This window comes from Oncorhynchus keta, chromosome 27 (genome assembly GCF_023373465.1).
Source record: "Oncorhynchus keta strain PuntledgeMale-10-30-2019 chromosome 27, Oket_V2, whole genome shotgun sequence".
In the NCBI taxonomy this organism is placed as follows: domain Eukaryota; kingdom Metazoa; phylum Chordata; class Actinopteri; order Salmoniformes; family Salmonidae; genus Oncorhynchus; species Oncorhynchus keta.
This window is the reverse complement of record NC_068447.1, coordinates 22,800,724-22,813,642: the sequence shown is the minus strand read 5'-3', so window position 1 is coordinate 22,813,642 and position 12,919 is coordinate 22,800,724. Positions and strand designations below refer to the sequence as shown.

The 12,919-nt window shown below is 42.9% G+C and overlaps 1 protein-coding gene and 1 long non-coding RNA gene across 2 annotated transcripts in view; one reads left to right on the top strand and one right to left on the bottom strand.

Moving 5' to 3' along the window:
- Positions 1–12,919, bottom strand: part of LOC118360277 (plexin-D1-like) — a 118,721-nt gene that overhangs the window by 47,502 nt on the left and 58,300 nt on the right. Inside the window, exons 14-17 of the mRNA XM_052481959.1 lie at positions 11,768–11,873; positions 1,346–1,485; positions 759–938; positions 112–196 (exon numbers count right to left, since the gene is read on the bottom strand). Of these exons, the coding sequence (XP_052337919.1) occupies positions 112–196; positions 759–938; positions 1,346–1,485; positions 11,768–11,873 (511 nt within the window). The remainder of the gene's footprint in view (positions 1–111; positions 197–758; positions 939–1,345; positions 1,486–11,767; positions 11,874–12,919) is intronic.
- Positions 1,492–6,115, top strand: LOC127912494 (uncharacterized). Its single transcript, XR_008082938.1, has 2 exons — positions 1,492–2,627; positions 2,718–6,115. It is a non-coding gene; the product is annotated as an uncharacterized LOC127912494 (long non-coding RNA).

Below are 12,919 nucleotides of genomic sequence, written 5' to 3'. Positions count from 1 at the left end.
GAAAGAGGAGTCCATTCTATTAATTCACTTCCGTTTTTCAGCCTCTTCAGATACTTCAGATACTTCAGGAGTTAATCTATTCTACCAGAGAGGTTCCCTGTTATGACTCACATCCTGTCCGATGCCCAGCACCTCCATACTGACGCTCTGCACCAGGTCAAAACCTTGCCCCGTCACTGTGATGGTCCGACCGCCACTGGTACACACAACAACTTATGGTCAGAGCACACACAACTACACGCAAACACATACGGTCAGAAATAGGGAACACAGACAGCCACTCTGGTTAGAGACAGAGAGCACACAAAACCACACAGTCAGTGTCAGCACACATGCCAATCAGACCCATTGTGCTCTCTCTCAGAGGTCTGTCTCACACATGAGGTGTCATTTAAAACCAACACACACACACAGAAACAGGACTGGAGAAGCCACAGAGCATCAGGAAGACATTAACTCAGTATGTCATCTCTGTGGTCGGATTCCAGAGAAACCCTCCAAGAGAGATTGTGGGGTGTAATGGAACTACAAGAGGTGTATAATTAATGCAATAATATTTTCTGCATGATTTCATACTCTCATTTGTCAATATAACACTGTTGTTTATCTATGAAACACTGGATAAATGGAAACTATGGAATGTTAGAGTTACCAATGGAACAATGCAGAATGCTGACTGTTCTCTCTGTGTGTCTGTGTGTCTGTTTGTGTGTGTGTGTGCGTCTGTATATGTATGTACTGTATGTGTGTGTGTGAACCTGAGGTAGCTCTTCCTGGGTTTGATGTAGCTGATGGTGGGGTTTTTCTCATAGATGTACTGGGTGAGAAGCTCAGCGCTCTGACAGGGAATATCCTCAAACTCCACACACACCGACACCGCCTCAGTGTGTGTGTGCAGGGCCGCAGGTATGGTGCACTCGATGGTGTCTTTGGTTAGCCTGGAACACACACACACACACACACACACACACACACACACACACACACACACACACACACACACACACACACACACACACACACACACACACACACACACACACACACACACAATAATACCACACAATCAGCATAATAAAACCACACACCAAGACAGTTTCCATAACAAATACAGCCAATAACCAAAATACAGCCAAGAACCAAAATACAGCCAAGAACCAAAACACAGCCTCTGAACAGACAACAAATGCAGCAGCTGAAGAAATAACAATACCTCACGCACGATATAACCAAACAACTCAACAGGACTGTCTCCTTTAGAGTAACACAAAGCCCACAGATTCAGCACAGCAACATACAAGTCCAACAGTGAAGACGATTTAATAATTCACACAGTAAGACTCACGTGAGTATGGTGCAGTCCTGGGTGCCGTTGACCTTGACTCTGACCTGAGAGCCAGTGTCCAGGTACTCCCCCCTGAGGGTCACCCTGGTTCCCCCTGAACGAGAGCCTTTACTAGGCTTCATAGACAGCAGCTTGGGGACCTGGGGTGGAGGTGGGACATATTAATGTGTCATGTTGTTACTACGTTTTTTTTTTCAATTGCTAACATGCATTGGTCAAATCTGAAGTTAGATTGTCAAAACTCTTCACACAGTCAGCGAAACAGAAGTGTATGTGGACCAAACTGTGAATAATTTTTCATTGCTTTCACACAAAATGCTTTCAATGACCACATTCTCTGAAATCCATGAACTCTTTTCTCATTCATACTCCACCACATGCAAAACTATATATTTGCAGCATGTTTTCAAATGCTGACACACTGTTTACAAAACTGTTAAAAACACATTCAAAACAGAATGATGGCAAATGTTGTGCATTTCTGCAGTAACCAGATTGAAACATATAGAAAATCTCAGCAGAAAATGTAATTATTCCAAACACAGCTGATTGCAATTTCAACTGAAAGCCTACCCAAGTGTCCTGTTTTTAGTCTCGTTACCAAACAGACATAAGAGGACGGCTTCGGAATGATTTAGTTTGGAAACATAGATCAAGGAAGACAGGTTGGTGGGGAAAGAAGAGTGACAGGGAGCGAGAGGGAGAATGCATGGAGGACAAAGGAGAGGAAGACCAAGAGCGGTGGTCTCTGATGAGATAAGGGCCACAATTATTGACCATGTTGTAAACCATGTTCTCTCTTTGAGAGGGGCCGGTTTAAGGGTGTATCCAAATCTGCAGCGTTCAATAGTTGCATCAATAGTACGAATTTTCCGTTAAAACAAAAGGTGAGATGTGCATCCTTCAATGATAATTGAACTATTATTGCAGTACAATACAGTATGTTCACATTTTTACATGTACTGACATTTTGAAATATATTTATTGTTTTGTGTTTTTCAGTAGGATCCAAAGGTTGCCTCCCACAGGAGGGAGAGGCAGAATAGTATCAGATGCGAAAGAAATTGCCATTGTTGACGTGGTAATTGGCAACAATACAATAAAACTGAGGGAAATTCAGGACAGAGTGCTGGCAGACAATATCACTTTTGGGAATGTGAATACAGTCAGCACAACGATAATTGTCAGAGTCCTAGAGAAACTAAGGATGAAGCAGTTATACACTGTACCCTTTGAGAGAAACGGTAAAAGTGTGAATGACCTCTGGTGTCAATATGTCCAGGTAAGATGTCTGTTCGATAACCAAACAGGGTAAATACACAGCTGTGCACAATGTAAAGTACTGTAAAACTGTGGATTTGCTGTATTTCAGAGAGGAATGGAGATGGAATCCAGGCAAGCTGCACATACATTCATCTTTGTGGATGAAGCTGGATTCAACTTGGCAAAAACACGCCGCAGACATGTGATTGGACAGAGAGCAACCGTGGATGTCCCAGGTCAGAGAGGAGCTAACATCACAATGTGTGCAGCACTGTCCAATGATGGTTTTCTGTTACACAAACCACTCATTGGCCCCTACAATACAGAGAGGCTCGTTTATTTTCTGGATGAGCTGCATAATCTACTTGTGCCAACGGAGGAGAGAGGAGCAAGAAACTCCCCTACCGTCGTTGTTGTGTGGGATAATGTGGCATTCCATCACGTTGCTGCACGTCCCAGGATGTCAGTACTATTCCTGCCTCCATACTCCCCCTTCCTAAACCCTATAGAGGAGTTTTTCTCTGCGTGGAGGTGGAAGGTGACCATCATCCATATGACCAGATGTCCTTAACTGGATGCGGGGTGTAGATACGCTTCTCCTGAAGACTGCCAGGGTGTAGAGACACTTCTCCTGAAGACTGCCAGGGTGTAGAGACACTTCTCCTGAAGACTGCCAGGGTGTAGAGACACTTCTCCTGAAGAATGCCAGGGTGTAGAGACACTTCTCCTGGAGACTGCCAGGGTGTAGAGACACTTCTCCTGAAGAATGCCAGGGTGTAGAGACACTTCTCCTGGAGACTGCCAGGGTGTAGAGACACTTCTCCTGAAGAATGCCAGGGTGTAGAGACACTTCTCCTGGAGACTGCCAGGGTGTAGAGACACTTCTCCTGAAGACTGCCAGGGTGTAGAGACACTTCTCCTGGAGACTGCCAGGGTGTAGAGACACTTCTCCTGAAGACTGCCAGGGTGTAGAGACACTTCTCCTGAAGACTGCCAGGGTGTAGAGACACTTCTCCTGGAGACTGCCAGGGTGTAGAGACACTTCTCCTGGAGACTGCCAGGGTGTAGAGACACTTACATTTACATTTAAGTCATTTAGCAGACGCTCTTATCCAGAGCGACTTACAAATTGGTGCATTCACCTTATGACATCCAGTGGAACAGGTTTAAACTTCTTTTCACAAGTAAATTACTAAATGCAAAGCTATAAAAAAATAAAGGCTATTGAAGCAAATTGCTGCATTTGTGATTCATTCTGGTCACATACAGTTGAAGTCGGAAGTTCACATACACTTAGGTTGGAGTCATTTAAACTCGTTTTTCAACCACTCCACAAATTACTTGTTAACAAACTATAGTTTTGGCAAGTCGGTTAGGACATCTACTTTGTGCATGACACAATTTTTCCAACAATTGTTTACAGACAGATTATTTAACTTATAATTCACTGTATGACATTTCCAGTGGCTCAGAAGTTTACATACACTAAGTTGACTGTGGCTTTAAAACAGCTTGGAAAATTCAAGAAAATGATGTCATGGCTTTAGAAGCTTCTGATAGGCTATTTGACATCGTTTGAGTCAATTGGAGGTGTACCTGTGGATTTATTTCAAGGCCTACCTTCAAACTCACTGCCTCTTTGCTTGACATCATGGGGAAATCAAAATAAATCAGCCAAGACCTCGGAAAAAAATGGTAGACCACAAGTGTGGTTCATCCTTGGGAGCAATTTCCAAATGCCTGAAGGTACCATGTTCATCTGTACAAACAATAGTACGCAAGTATAAACACCATGGGACCACACAGCCATCATACCGCTCAGGAAGATGCGTTCTGTCTCCTAGAGATTAACGTACTTTGGTGCGAAAATAGCAAATCAATCTCAGATCAACAGCAAAGGACACTGTGAAGATGCTGGAGGAAACAGGTACAAAAGTTTCTATACCCACAGTAAAACGAGTCCTATATATATCAACATAACCTGAAATGCCGCTCAGCAAGGAAAAAGCCACTGCCCCAAAACCGCCATACAAAAAGCCAAACTACGGGTTTGCAACTGCACATGGGGACAAAGATCGTACTTTTTGGAGAAATGTCCTCTGGTCTGATGAAACAAAAATAGAACTGTTTGGCTATAATGATCATCAGCTTGCAAGCTGAAGAAAACCATCCCAACCATGAGGCACGGGGGTGGCAGCATCATGTTGTGGGGGTGCTTTGCTGCAGGAGGGACTGGTGCACTTCACAAAATAGATGGCATCATGAGGAGTAAAGTTATGTGGGTATATTGAAGCAACATCTCAAGACATCAGTCGGGAAGTTAAAGCTTGGTCGCAAATGGGTCTTCCAAATGGACAATGACCCCAAGCATACTTCCAAAGTTGTGGCAAAATGGCTTAAGGACAACAAAGTCAAGGTATTGGAGTGGCCATCACAAAGCCCTGACCTCAATCCTATTGAACATTTGTGGGCAGAACTGAAAAAGCGTGTGCGAGCAAGGAGGCCTACAAACCTGACTCAGTTACACCAGCTCTGTCAGGAGGAATGGGCCAAAATTCACCCAACCTATTGTGGGAAGCTTGTGGAAGGCTACCCAAAACGTTTGACCCAAGTTAAACAATTTAAAGGCAATGCTATCAAATACTAATTGAGTGTATGTAAACTTCTGACCCACTGGGAATGTGATGAAAGAAATAAAAGTGAAAATAATTCATTCTCTCTACTATTATTCTGACATTTCACATTCTTAAAATAAAGTGGTGATCCTAACTGACCTAAGACAGGGAATTTTTACTAGGATTAAATGTCAGGAATTGTGAAAAACTGAGTTTAAATGTATTTGGCTAAGGTGTATGTAAAATTCCAACTTCAACTGTGTACGTTAGTACAGTCAATAAATTATTCTAAAATTAAATACTGATTTATGTAAAAAATCATTCAAACTTCAAAGAGAAAGTTAATTGTTTATGTATTTGCTCCCTGTTGTTAATGTTTTTTTTAGGTCAGTGTGTTATGAGTGACAATGTATGCTTCCTGAGTGAGAATTGTTGGAAGTGTATGTCGAACAAGCTAAATTTGGGACATGAATGAAGTGACTGAGTTTTGGAGGTGAGATGAACTGTTTGGCCAAAATATATGTTGGTAATGTAGACCGTGTGAAGAGTTTTGAAAAAGTGACTTCAGTATTGACCGATGCTTGTTAGCAATTGAAAAAATCGGTAATGTGCCATGTGGCTGCTTTGTTGTTCTGCTACTGTACACACCTCCGAACGAGGCAGCAGTCTGCTGTTTTTCATTTATTAGCTCGCTTTCCATCCAATTAGCAAAAGATTTTCACGTGAATATTCAAATATATGCATGAAGAAAACATACTAATTTTCACACCAGTGGTGTGTTCCCACCAAATGTACATGATGCAGATAAAAATCAGAGCGTGATGACGTAGTGCACACAAAATGTACTTTTTGGTTGAAGTTTTCACATACCGAATAAAAATCTAAAGTTCAATGTGTTTCCCATTGCATTTTTAACCATTTTGTCACAAAAACTGTTAAATAGCAAATGTGTCTACTCTGGTCTGGGCACATGCACTCGAGCCAACAGCTATCAGATACAACAGTGTGGGTAGGCTAGTCTACAGTCAAACGGCATTCAAGCATCAATCATCATGATGTCACTAGAGTAAGACCCTCAATATTTATTGGAAAGGAGCATCAAGCTCATCGCCGTGTACCTTCACCTCCTTGTGAAGTTTATCATTTTCACATGTAACCTAATAAACTGCATGGTTTCCCGAGTCGTAGTGGGAGGACCACATACCATATCATCGCGTGACTCCAAGTTTACTTCAATATGATGGTTATTAGATCAATATTTGCTCATTTCTCGCATAATTAACTTTACCGACACTAAACGAGCACACCATGTCGAACAAACAAACGATCTGTCGACATTGTACTGAAACGTCCTGTTTCCATCATAGTTGTCGTGATTTTCTTTCATAAGGTATGACTTTACTCGCATAAAACTGTGGATGGAAATGTGGTTAAAGTGGCACTATAATTGGATCATTCAAATCATCTAGAAGTTCTATGTAGTCCATACTTTTGGTTTCCTCAGCTCTAAATAAATAGTTGACTGTAACATATTTCAACTGAAGCCTTGGGGAGTATTTAGTATTGTTCTGTACTGAGGTCTTAGGTTCATCTCATCCACATATGACAGGTTTCTGGAGGATATATTTCACTGTACAGCCATATAGTAATACAGCAACACACACACAGACAGGCTGAACACCTTCACTCGCTTCGAGGAAAATACAGGGCTCTCCTTCTCCAATTTGAGTAAGACTTTTAAGCATTTCAACCCTCGCAGGGCTGCCGGCCCAGATGGCATCCCTAGCCGCATCTTCAGAGCATGTGCAGACCAGCTGGCTGGTGTGTTCACAGATATATTCAATCTCTCCCAGTCTGTTGTCCCCACATGCTTCAAGATGGCCACCATTGTCCCTGTACCTAAGAAAGCAAAGGTAATTTAATTCAATGACTATCACTCCGTAACACTCACCTCTCTCATCATGAAATGTTTTGAGAGACAAATCAAGGATCATATCACCTCTACCTTACCTGACACCCTAGACCTACTTCAATTTGCTTACCGCCCCAATAGATCCACAGACAATCCAATTGCCACCACACTGAACACTGCCCTGTCCCATCTGGACAAGAGGCATACCTATGTAAGAATGCTGTTCATTGACTATAGCTCAGCATTCAACACCAAAGTACCCTCCAAGCTCATCATCAAGCTTGAGGCCCTTGGTCTGAACCCCTCCCTGTGCAACTGGGTCCTGGACTTCCTGACAGGTCGCCCCCAGGTTTGTGAAGGTAGGAAACAACACCTATTTGTTGATCCTCAACACTGGGGCCTCACAAGTGTGTGTGCTAAGCCCCCTCCTGTACTCCCTGTTCAACCATGACTGCATGGCCAAGCACGCCTCCAACTCAATCATCAAGTTTGCAGACGACACAACAGTAGTAGTCTTGATTACAAACAACGATGAGACAGCCTACAGGGAGGAAGTGAGGGCTCTGGGAGTGTGGTGTCAGTGTGGTGTCACTCAATGTCAACAAAACTATGGAGATGATCGTGGACTTCAGGAAACAGCAGAGGGAGCATTCCTCCATCCACATCGATGGGACCGCAGTGGAGAAGGTGGAAAGCTTCAAGTTCCTCGGCGTCCACATCACTGACAAACTGAAATGTTCCACCCACACAGGCAGTGTGGTGAAGAAGGCGCAACAAGGCCTCTTCAACCTCAGGAGGCTGAAGAAATTTGGCTTAACACCTAAAACCCTCACAAACGTTTACAGATACACAATTGAGAGCATCCTGTTGAGCTGTGTAACCGCCTGGTACGGCAACTGCACCGCCCACAACTGCAAAGCTCTCCAGAGGGTGGTGCGGTCTAACCAACACATTACCGGGGGCAAACTTTCCACCCTCCTGGACACTTACACCACCCAATGCCATAGGAAGGCCAAAAAGATCATCAAGGACATCAACCACCACTGCCTGTTCACCCCACTATCAACCAGAAGGCGAAGTCAGTACAGGTGCATCAAAGCTGGGACCGAGAGACTGAAAAACAGCTTCTATCTCAAGAACATCAAACTGCTAAATAGCCATCACTAGCACATCAGAGGCGGCTGCCTATAGATATAGATTAGGAATCACTGTCCACGTTAAGGAGATGAAATACTAGTCACTTTAATAATGTCCCCGTATCTTGCATTACTCATCTCATATGTATAAACTGTACTCTATACTATTCTACGGTATCTTATTCACTTTAATTGTTTGTAAATATTGCATCACCCATCTCATATGTACATACTGTACTCTATACTATTCTTCGGTATCTAAGTCACTTTAATTGTTTGTAAATATTGCATCACCCATCTCATATGGACATACTGTACTCTATACTATTCTACGGTATCTAAGTCACTTTAATTGTTTGTAAATATTGCATCACCCATCTCATATGGACATACTGTACTCTATACTATTCTACGGTATCTAAGTCACTTTAATTGTTTGTAAATATTGCATCACCCATCTCATATGGACATACTGTAATCTATACTATGTCACTGTATCTTACTCCAATGCAGCTATGACATATATGTATATATATTCTTAATCCATTCCTCACTTAGATTTACCTGTATTTTGGGTATATGTTGTGAAACTGTTAGATATTACTTGTTAGATATTACTGCACTGTCGGAGCTAGAAGCACAAGCATTTCACTACACCCACAATAACATCTGCTAAACATGTGTATGTGACCAATACATTTGATTTGAGTTGATTTGATTTGACACCAGTGGAGGCTGCTGAGGGGAGCATGGCTCATAGTAAAGGCTGAAACGGAGCAAATGGAATGGCATCAAACGTATTTGATACCATTCTACTTATTCCACTCCAGTCATTATCATGAGCCCATCGTCCCCAATTAAGGTGCCATCAACCTCCTGTGACACACACACACAAACACACCTCAAATGCTCAAGCGTAGCTGCACGTTGTACATTTACCCCGTGTATAGGTCTCTTATTTCTTCTGGTTTTTTTCTTTGTTCTTTTTTCTTATTAGTTCTGCTATTTTAATAATGGATACAGCACTGTTGGTTAGGGCTTGCAAGCTAAGCATTTCACTCTACTGGTGCATGTGACAATATAAAACTTGAAACACACACACACACACACACACACACACACACACACACACACACACACACACACACACACACACACACACACACACACACACACACACACACACACACACACACACACACACACACACACACACACACACACACACACACACACACACACACACACACACACACACACACAGACGGAGGATAGGTCCCTGGGGCTAAGACAAATATCCCAATACAGCTATACAGCATCAGCATTCCGGAGACTGCCGAAGCTTCTCTCCCCTCTGTGAACCTTGCCTCCAGGGAAGACCTCTCATTCTCACTGACAGGATTCACTTCCTGTGTGTGTGTGAACAAGCAGAGATTTCTATTGTCTGTGTGTGTGTGTGTGTGTGTGTGTGTGTGTGTGTGTGTGTGTGTGTGTGTGTGTGTGTGTGTGTGTGTGTGTGTGTGTGTGTGTGTGTGTGTGTGTGTGTGTGTGTGTGGTGGAGGCAGATGTTTCCGGCCCGAGGTGCAGAGGAAGGAGGTGCAGAGGAGGTGCCCATCCTGTCTCCGTTTGGATCCGAACCGTTATCCCTTTTCCTCAGAATCCCCTTCATCCATTTTCTCCCTTTCTTTCCCTCACACCCTGGAGAAGCAACCCAAAAAGTGGTAGGGGACCGCAAGGGGTTCCCACAAGCCTAAAAAACATTTGTTGTTTTGCATGTTCAACACCCTCTTGTCACCAAGTCTGTTATTTATCCCTGAGATCATGACTCACAAGGAGAAGCCTTTCTTAAAAGTGACTGAAATTTTCCAACATCCCAGTTGAATTAAAAATAAACTCTTTGTCCATAAGCAAAAAGAAACAGAGGATTTCGTAGTGTATTTCCAGTCTGTGTAGTCCTAATCCAATAGGAGACTGTGTGGGTCAAGGTCAATCAGCAGAAAAAGCAGCCGGACTCCTCGGTTTGTAATGAATTCAAAGAGGAGGACATTTCAACAAGCTCCATGTTTGTTTTTGCTGGCACCGAGTTCTGCATGGCAATAGTGCTTAGTTTCAGTTCTGATGAATGTTTGAAGATTCCCACACATTTGCATTCCTGAATATCAGAAGACAAATCTGCTAACATTCAACTGACACATTTGGAACACTTTCCCAGTATGAACAAGGACCAGGGACTGGGGAGAGACGGAGGGACGAGGGAAAAGAAAGGATGGAAAGATTGTGGATTTAACGAGCAAGAGACAGACTACGAGCAAAATAAATAAGTAGGAGGAAGAAAATGTAAAGACAGGTCAGAGAGTAAGGAGAGAAAAAAGGAGGAAGGAAGAGAGAATGAGAGTGAGAGAGAGAGAGGGAAAAGAGAGAGACAGAGAGAATGAGAGGGGGAGAGGGAGAGAGAGACAGAGAGACAGAGAGAGAGAGGGAATAGAGAGAGAGAGAGAGAATGAGAGGGAGAGAGAGAGAAAAAGAGAGAGACAGAGAGAATGAGAGGGAGAGAGAGACAGAGAGACAGAGAGAGAGAGGGAATAGAGAGAGAGAGAGAATGAGAGGAGAGAGAGAGAGGGAAAAGAGAGAGACAGAGAGAATGAGAGGGAGAGAGAGACAGAGAGACAGAGAGAGAGAGGAATAGAGAGAGAGAGAATGAGGGAGAGAGAGAGAGGGAAAAGAGAGAGACAGAGAGAATGAGAGGGAGAGAGAGAGAGGGAAAAGAGAGAGACAGAGAGAATGAGAGGGAGAGAGAGACAGAGAGACAGAGAGAGAGAGGGAATAGAGAGAGAGAGAATGAGAGGGAGAGAGAGAGAGGGAAAAGAGAGAGACAGAGAGAATGAGAGGGAGAGAGAGACAGAGAGACAGAGAGAGAGAGGGAATAGAGAGAGAGAGAATGAGAGGGAGAGAGAGAGAGGGAAAAGAGAGAGACAGAAAGAATGAGAGGGAGAGAGAGACAGAGAGACAGAGAGAGAGAGGGAATAGAGAGAGAGAGAGAATGAGAGGGAGAGAGAGAGCGAATGAGAGGAAGAGAAAAAGAGAGCAAGAGAGAGACAGAGAGACAGAGAGAGAGAGGGAATAGAGAGAGAGAGAGAATGAGAGGAAGAGAGAGAGAGAAAAAGAGAGAGACAGAGAGAATGAGAGGGAGAGAGAGACAGAGAGACAGAGAGAGAGAGGGAATAGAGAGAGAGAGAGAATGAGAGGGAGAGAGAGAGCGAATGAGAGGAAGAGAAAAAGAGAGCAAGAGAGAGACAGAGAGACAGAGAGAGAGAGGGAATAGAGAGAGAGAGAGAATGAGAGGAAGAGAAAAAGAGAGCAAGAGAGAGACAGAGAGACAGAGAGAAAGAAAAGGGGAAATGAGGGAAAGTATGAGGGAGAGAAACAGAGAAGACAGAGTCATTAAATAGATTAAATAGAGAAAAATAGAGAGGATTGACAACAGGAACACACTCACCAAGTATGAGAAGACCTCTTTGGACACCCCCATTGCATTCTGGTTCACGGTAACTCTGACGACATCATTTGTGGGATCAAAGGTCTGACCACTAACACACACCAGCCTGTAGATAGAACACAACATTGTGATGACTTATGGACAAGCTCAATAGGAACCATCATTAACAATCATCAACAAATCCACTGGAACATCTCAGCCTGTTGGCAACTGCCTTTAAGGATGTTTCTGCGTCAACTGTGTGGATCATGATTTTTTTTCTTTGTCAAGAGTTTCAGGGGCATGAAGCACAAAAATCTGATACGATAGAAAGTCCAGTAAGAGAGGATGGCTGGGGGGTGGTCCATAAGTTCGAGAATTTTTGCATTTTTCCAACACTTGAAACACATTTTTCCTGCAGTCTAGCCATAATCATTATGCTTAATTCTATGTAAAAAAAATATGTATTTTTTTCTGCATATCTAAGCATACCTTTTTAGCTGTCTGTATCCTCCTGTGGTCATTAAATATATATATATATATATATATATATATATGCTTCTCTGCATCTCTAACATCTGCGTAAAAGACTGAAAGGAATACTGTATGTCTTATTCAGTACATTTAGTAATTACTTACTAATTTCGAAGCAGGACAAATCTGAGAGGACACGTGCCCCTGTGCCCCCTCTGATGTGTTTCACAACTTTTTTAACAAAGCGAAACAGACAATAAAATAGAGATCCTTAGAGGTTTTGTAATAATGTATATGCTCAGTACTGTACAGTGTTGACTAAACCCAGTGGAGTAATAATGTATATGCTCAGTACTGTACAGTGTTGACTAAACCCAGTGAAGTAATAATCTCTATGCTCAGTACTGTACAGTGTTGACTAAACCCAGTGGAGTCATACTGTCTATGCTCAGTACTGTACAGTGTTGACTAAACCCAGTGGAGTCATAATGTCTATGCTCAGTACTGTACAGTGTTGACTAAACCCAGTGGAGTCATAATGTATATGCTCAGTACTGTAAAGTGTTGACTAAACCCAGTGGAGTCATAATGTCTATGCTCAGTACTGTACAGTGTTGACTAAACCCAGTGGAGTAATAATGTCTATGCTCAGTACTGTACAGTGTTGACTAAACCCAGTGGAGTAATAATGTCTATGCT